The sequence below is a fragment of the Nanorana parkeri genome, unplaced genomic scaffold (genome assembly GCF_000935625.1).
Source record: "Nanorana parkeri isolate BGI_ZX_2015 unplaced genomic scaffold, ASM93562v1 scaffold1169, whole genome shotgun sequence".
In the NCBI taxonomy this organism is placed as follows: domain Eukaryota; kingdom Metazoa; phylum Chordata; class Amphibia; order Anura; family Dicroglossidae; genus Nanorana; species Nanorana parkeri.
Genome location: NW_017307437.1, coordinates 67551 through 75052, shown reverse-complemented (window position 1 = coordinate 75052; position 7502 = coordinate 67551). Strand labels below are relative to the sequence as shown.

General features: G+C 47.1%; 1 protein-coding gene across 1 annotated transcript in view; it reads left to right on the top strand.

Annotated features, from left to right (window-relative positions):
* The window catches only part of CFAP52 (cilia and flagella associated protein 52), a 29790-nt gene that overhangs the window by 8231 nt on the left and 14057 nt on the right, over positions 1–7502 (top strand). Inside the window, exons 3-4 of the mRNA XM_018568305.1 lie at positions 2102–2238; positions 5831–5959. Of these exons, the coding sequence (XP_018423807.1) occupies positions 2102–2238; positions 5831–5959 (266 nt within the window). The remainder of the gene's footprint in view (positions 1–2101; positions 2239–5830; positions 5960–7502) is intronic.

Sequence of the window (7502 nt, the reverse complement as noted above, 5' to 3'; positions counted from 1 at the left end):
CCGATCAAGAAGAGACAGCAGAGAGAGAAGAGACAGCAGAGAGAAGAGACAGCAGAGAGAGAAGAGACAGCAGAGAGAGAGCAGAGAGAGAGAAGAGACAGCAGATAGAAGAGACAGAGGGAGAGAGGAGAGACAGATTCATGGATCTCTGGTGAGTGTGTTCTCAGTTATTTAACACATCGGGAGTTGGGAGCACTTTATTTCAGAGGATCTTTTCACACTGTGGATTATGCACAAAAGCACTTTACATGGATTTACTAAGGACTGTAATTGATTATTGTCATACTGAATATTATTCATTTATGTTTATGTTAATTTACACAGTGTTTAGAAGTTCATACACGTTTATACACGTGGGAAGCTGCTGCAGTGGAGGTAAGAAAAGACAGCAAAGAGAAAAGAGACAGCAGAGAGAGAAGAGACAGAAGAGAGAGAGACAGCAGAGAGAGACGAGACAGGAGAGAGAGAGACAGCAGAGAGAGAAGAGACAGCAGAGAGAAGAGACAACAGAGAGAGAAGAGACAGCAGAGAGAAGAGACACCACAAAGTCTGCGTTCCAGAGCATTCGGCCTCTGGAACACACCTCCAGCCCCGTTCAGGGGCAGGAGGGGGCATGGTGGTGCATTGAAGTCAATGGCAGCGCAGCCACGCCCCGCAGTGCGATCGCCCGCACCCAGGACCCAGGCACATTAGTGCCTGTGTTCCGGTCCAGCGCGATCTGCAGAAACAGTGCTTGCATGATTTGTTTCGACACAGCGCACTAAAACGCAACGCACGGAAAGGCAAACATGTCAGTTAACACACAATAGGCCGTACTGCAATCACATGAATGTCAAACACGAAATTTTTCATGGGAACATCTGGACTTTCCAAAAATATTCTTAAAGTTTATCTAAAACCAAAACGTTTTGCTTCTAGTTTTGAATGGAGTGGGGAAGGATTAGAACCCCTGTGAGGTTTCTTTTTTGTGTCCCTGCTGTGGAGATTTCCCCTCTTTATTTGGCCTGGTGGCCGTTGTATCTGAAAGCGAAATCTCCTATGGCATACTTACCAACATTATGTTCCTGGTTCCCAGATACTGTTAATCCCCCGCCCAAGATTTGCTTTTAGCCCACCTACTTTTTTTGGTGGGCACACTCAAATCATGGCCACTTTATGGATTGCCCCACCCAGACCCTGCCTTTAAATATGAGGGGACCACTCATCACACTGACTTTTTGGGTTGCCCTTGCAGAGGATCTGCCCCTGCACTGCAAGGTATAAGTGCTAATTTTGTCTTGGATGGGGGGGGTCAAATAATTCTGATATACTCACCTGATCCTCGGTCCCATGGCAGTCGGCACTCACCTCCCTCCACCTCCACTCCAGCTGTAGAATGTCCCTCAGGGTCATCATGTCTAGTGCAGGTCAATAGACCTGCGTTAGACATAATGATGTCAGTGGTGCTTATATTGCCTGAGCCCAGGGGAGAAAATGCTGTGGGGACCAGTCTAGCAGCCTGAAAGGGAGCCAGCAGGTGCAGAGATCAGGTGAGTAATACAGCTGCATTTGAGCCCCCCTAGACAAAATGAGCATTTAACACTTGCAGTGCAGGGGTAGCTCCACTGCAAGGGTAAATTGTCTTTTAAATATGCGGGGCTCAGACTCTTGCAGCCCCATTTCCCACAATGAAAGCCTTTTTTGTGTTACTGTGCATGTGCGGTAACTAAAATAATGTTGATGCTGTGATCCGGGACAGCATTGGCGGGGCAGAGGTCCAAGATGCGGTAATGTTCCGACAAATCCAGGACAGTTGCCATCTATGGAATGGGAAGACATGTTCCAGTGACAATTAAGAGTTTCCCCTATTTTGGAGATATTTACTTTCACTTCTTGTTGGGTGTACAGGACAGGAAGTGAAGGCAAATCTCCCAAATGGGACACAGATGGCAAGAAAAGTACCTGAAAGGGTTTTTTTTACACTTCCCTTCTCTATGCAAAATGCAAAATTGGCTTTTATGGTGTTAGTAACTTTTTTTAATGTAATTGAACATTTTTGTTTTAGGCTCACAGATGCTTTAATACATTTCTTCTGTACATAGAACATTTTTTATCTTTCTAGGCGGACATTTTCTTGTGGGATTACGCTAAGAGAGAGTCTTGTGGCAAGCTGACCCTGCACAAAGTTAAAGTGGAGGCCTTGTCATTCTCACCAAATGACCAGTACCTGGTGTCACTTGGAGGCCAGGATGACGGCAGGTACGTCGGGCCTGTCATGTGGCAGAGATGGAGTACGGCATAGCCGGGGGTGGCAGTGATTGAGTACAGGGTCTGTCATGTGGCAGAGATAAAGTACGGCATAGCCTGGGGTGGCAGAGATAGAGTATGGCATAGCCTGGGGTGGCAGAGATCTAGTACAGAGCCTGTCATGTGTCAGAGATAGAGTACAGCATAGCCTGGGGTGGCAGAGATAGAGTACAGGGCCTGTCATGTGTCAGAGATAGAGTACAGCATAGCCTGGGGTGGCAGAGATAGAGTACAGGGCCTGTCATGTGGCAGAGATAGAGTACAGCATAGCCTGGGGTGGCAGTGATAGAGTACAGGGCCTGTCATGTGGCAGAGATAGAGTACGGCATAGCCTGGGGTGGCAGAGATAGAGTACAGGGCCTGTCATGTGTCAGAGATAGAGTACGGCATAGCCTGGGGTGGCAGAGATAGAGTACAGGGCCTGTCATGTGTCAGAGATAGAGTACAGCATAGCCTGGGGTGGCAGAGATTCAGAGAGAAGAGACAGCAGAGAGAGAAGAGACAGCAGAGAGAAGAGACAGCAGAGAGAGAAGAGACAGCAGAGAGAGAAGAGACAGCAGAGAGAGAGACAGCAGAGAGAGACGAGACAGCAGAGAGAGAGACAGCAGAGAGAGAAGAGACAGCAGAGAGAAGAGACAACAGAGAGAGAAGAGACAGCAGAGAGAAGAGACACCACAAAGTCTGCGTTCCAGAGCATTCGGCCTCTGGAACACACCTCCAGCCCCGTTCAGGGGCAGGAGGGGGCATGGTGGTGCATTGAAGTCAATGGCAGCGCAGCCACGCCCCGCAGTGCGATCGCCCGCACCCAGGACCCAGGCACATTAGTGCCTGTGTTCCGGTCCAGCGCGATCTGCAGAAACAGTGCTTGCATGATTTGTTTCGACACAGCGCACTAAAACGCAACGCACGGAAAGGCAAACATGTCAGTTAACACACAATAGGCCGTACTGCAATCACATGAATGTCAAACACGAAATTTTTCATGGGAACATCTGGACTTTCCAAAAATATTCTTAAAGTTTATCTAAAACCAAAACGTTTTGCTTCTAGTTTTGAATGGAGTGGGGAAGGATTAGAACCCCTGTGAGGTTTCTTTTTTGTGTCCCTGCTGTGGAGATTTCCCCTCTTTATTTGGCCTGGTGGCCGTTGTATCTGAAAGCGAAATCTCCTATGGCATACTTACCAACATTATGTTCCTGGTTCCCAGATACTGTTAATCCCCCGCCCAAGATTTGCTTTTAGCCCACCTACTTTTTTTGGTGGGCACACTCAAATCATGGCCACTTTATGGATTGCCCCACCCAGACCCTGCCTTTAAATATGAGGGGACCACTCATCACACTGACTTTTTGGGTTGCCCTTGCAGAGGATCTGCCCCTGCACTGCAAGGTATAAGTGCTAATTTTGTCTTGGATGGGGGGGGTCAAATAATTCTGATATACTCACCTGATCCTCGGTCCCATGGCAGTCGGCACTCACCTCCCTCCACCTCCACTCCAGCTGTAGAATGTCCCTCAGGGTCATCATGTCTAGTGCAGGTCAATAGACCTGCGTTAGACATAATGATGTCAGTGGTGCTTATATTGCCTGAGCCCAGGGGAGAAAATGCTGTGGGGACCAGTCTAGCAGCCTGAAAGGGAGCCAGCAGGTGCAGAGATCAGGTGAGTAATACAGCTGCATTTGAGCCCCCCTAGACAAAATGAGCATTTAACACTTGCAGTGCAGGGGTAGCTCCACTGCAAGGGTAAATTGTCTTTTAAATATGCGGGGCTCAGACTCTTGCAGCCCCATTTCCCACAATGAAAGCCTTTTTTGTGTTACTGTGCATGTGCGGTAACTAAAATAATGTTGATGCTGTGATCCGGGACAGCATTGGCGGGGCAGAGGTCCAAGATGCGGTAATGTTCCGACAAATCCAGGACAGTTGCCATCTATGGAATGGGAAGACATGTTCCAGTGACAATTAAGAGTTTCCCCTATTTTGGAGATATTTACTTTCACTTCTTGTTGGGTGTACAGGACAGGAAGTGAAGGCAAATCTCCCAAATGGGACACAGATGGCAAGAAAAGTACCTGAAAGGGTTTTTTTTACACTTCCCTTCTCTATGCAAAATGCAAAATTGGCTTTTATGGTGTTAGTAACTTTTTTTAATGTAATTGAACATTTTTGTTTTAGGCTCACAGATGCTTTAATACATTTCTTCTGTACATAGAACATTTTTTATCTTTCTAGGCGGACATTTTCTTGTGGGATTACGCTAAGAGAGAGTCTTGTGGCAAGCTGACCCTGCACAAAGTTAAAGTGGAGGCCTTGTCATTCTCACCAAATGACCAGTACCTGGTGTCACTTGGAGGCCAGGATGACGGCAGGTACGTCGGGCCTGTCATGTGGCAGAGATGGAGTACGGCATAGCCGGGGGTGGCAGTGATTGAGTACAGGGTCTGTCATGTGGCAGAGATAAAGTACGGCATAGCCTGGGGTGGCAGAGATAGAGTATGGCATAGCCTGGGGTGGCAGAGATCTAGTACAGAGCCTGTCATGTGTCAGAGATAGAGTACAGCATAGCCTGGGGTGGCAGAGATAGAGTACAGGGCCTGTCATGTGTCAGAGATAGAGTACGGTGTAGCCTGGGGTGGCAGAGATAGAGTACAGGGCCTGTCATGTGTCAGAGATAGAGTACGGTGTAGCCTGGGGTGGCAGAGATAGAGTACAGGGCCTGTCATGTGTCAGAGATAGAGTACGGTGTAGCCTGGGGTGGCAGAGATAGAGTACAGGGCCTGTCATGTGGCAGAGATAGAGTACAGCATAGCCTGGGAATGTTCTTTGAATCAGTAATTTGTTTACAGATGCCATCCTTAGGCAAAACAAGTCCGACTCCATTTTGTTATGCACACTTAGAAGGAACACCCCATTGTTTGTACAGAAGTTGTTATAAAACAAATGTATCTGATCTGACTTCACACATTTATGTCTTTGCTGTGCTATGTTTTCATTTCATATCTGTAAGTAGATATTGTTTGTCTCTTACAGCATGCATTTTTTTGGAGGTGAATGGCTGTCATCCGTCTTGTCTATGCCTTCCAAAAGATTTTTTTTTTAAATGTCCTCCCAGTAGTCGTTAAAGAAAGCAGCTCTGGGTAGGGCACAGACTAACAATAGTAGGCCAATGATAAGGATAAGGTCCAAACAATTTTCAGGAATAATCCAAGACATGGACAGTCAGACAGAAGTCACACAGTCCAAAGTATGAGCACACAGACCTGTTGTTCAGGTATAGACTGGATGTCCAGCAGTCTAATTAAGCTTTTCTGATTAGGGCAGATGTGCGTTTCAGAGATTTGAACTTCAGTAACAAGCAGCAGACGGTGAAGGCTCAAGCTGTTCATTTAGTAGTTGCCATGGCTACATCTCCAGTTTTCACCTTCTCAATTATCATGGAGAAGCCTCCTTAGAAGAAATGCATTTGACCAATAGTATTTTCAGTTTAGGGGCAGCAGGTTTCCCCTGACTTCCTTGTCAGCTGTCAGATTTGTATTTTTTTAGTGTCATCCTATGGAACGTGTTAACCGGGGAGCCTATCTGTGGAAGCCCAGCATCATCGGTCAGTGCAGGACATGTCCTGGCTTTGACCTTCTTCAACAACAGGGATGACATATTCATAACGGGCGGAAAGTAAGTTGATTATGTTGCAGCACGATCTTTTGTCATGATGATAATTTGTCAGAAGATGGTGATATTGCTATGTCTTGAGTGTTTATATAATGGGTCCACTCCTGATACACATACAGGGTTATTCACAAAAGGGTGAAGAGTTTGGAGAAGGCCGGAGAAGTGAACAATCTAGGACAACATAGCTGAACTGGAAAAATTATCCAATTCAGCTCACTTTCCAGTTTAGCTATGTTGTCCTAGATTGTCCACTTCTCCTGCCTTCTCCAAACTCTTCACCCTTTTGTGAATAACCCTGTATATGTCCAAGTGCATGTGGACCCCCTTCCAAATGTTTGATTTTAGGTGTTTTTTCAAGTGAAAGGTACTGCAAACAACAAGAGTTGGGTGACGGCCTTCTCTGTTCAAGCATGACTGTGCCAATGTGTACAAAGCCAGCTTCACTAAGACATGGTTTGACCGGTTTGTTGTGGAGGAACTTGAGTGGCCTACACAGAGCCCTGACCTCAAATTGATAGAACACCTTTGGGATGAATTGGCCCTTGCAAGCCAGGTCTTCTCATCCAACATCAGTACCTGACCTCACAAATGTTCCTTTGGCTGAGTGTGCACAAATTCCCATAGACACACTCCAAAAGCTTGTGGGAAGACTTTTCAAAAGAGTGGAGACTGGTATAGCTGCAAAGATGGGTCCAACTCAATATTAATGTTCATGGTTTTGGAAAGGGATGTCCAACAAGCTTATATATTTATGATGGTCAGGTGCACACTAATGTTTGGCCATGTGTTGGCTTTTGATGGATCCTGGAGATCTTAACCACATAATACACTATATTGCCGAATGTATTGGGATGCCTTTACACGCACATGAACATTAATGGTCCTCGTCTTAGTCCGTAGGGTTTAGCATTGCCCTTTGCCACTATAACAGCTTCAACTCTTCTGGGAAGGCGTCCACAAGGTTTAGGAGTGTGTCTATGGGAATGTTGGACCATTTGTGAGGCCAGGTGCTGATGTTGGAGGAGAAGGCCGGGCTCGCAGTCTCCGCTCTAATTCATCCCAAAGGTCTTCTATCAGGTTGAAGTCAGGACTCTGTGCGGCCAGTCAAGTTCTGTCAGATGTCCCAGGGAGCTAGTAGTGAGATGAGGAACCCACTGGCAGTAAGCAGCTGACAGTCCAGAAACGCGGTACAAGTTTAGGGATAATCCAAGAGGGGTAGTCAATGTCCAATCCGGGTCGAGGCAGGCAGCGAAGGTTCAAAGGCGGAAGACAGTCCAAGGGTCGGTAATCGGGAAGGATACAAAGGGGCAACAGGCAATAGGAGGATCAGCAGGGAGGCTAGGTGTTCACCATAAGGTGGAATAACTCAGCAATAAGCCAGAGCTCAGGCCAGGTTTTTATAGCCAGGGGAGGTAGGACCACCCCCTGGTCACCGAGGCAACCAGGAGGCCTCCCTCCCCGGGAACCAATGGCAGGCGAGGAAGATGGAAGGTGTGTACTGGGAACCTCCCCCAGCAAGGCTCACACCTGATAGCCAGATGATGCA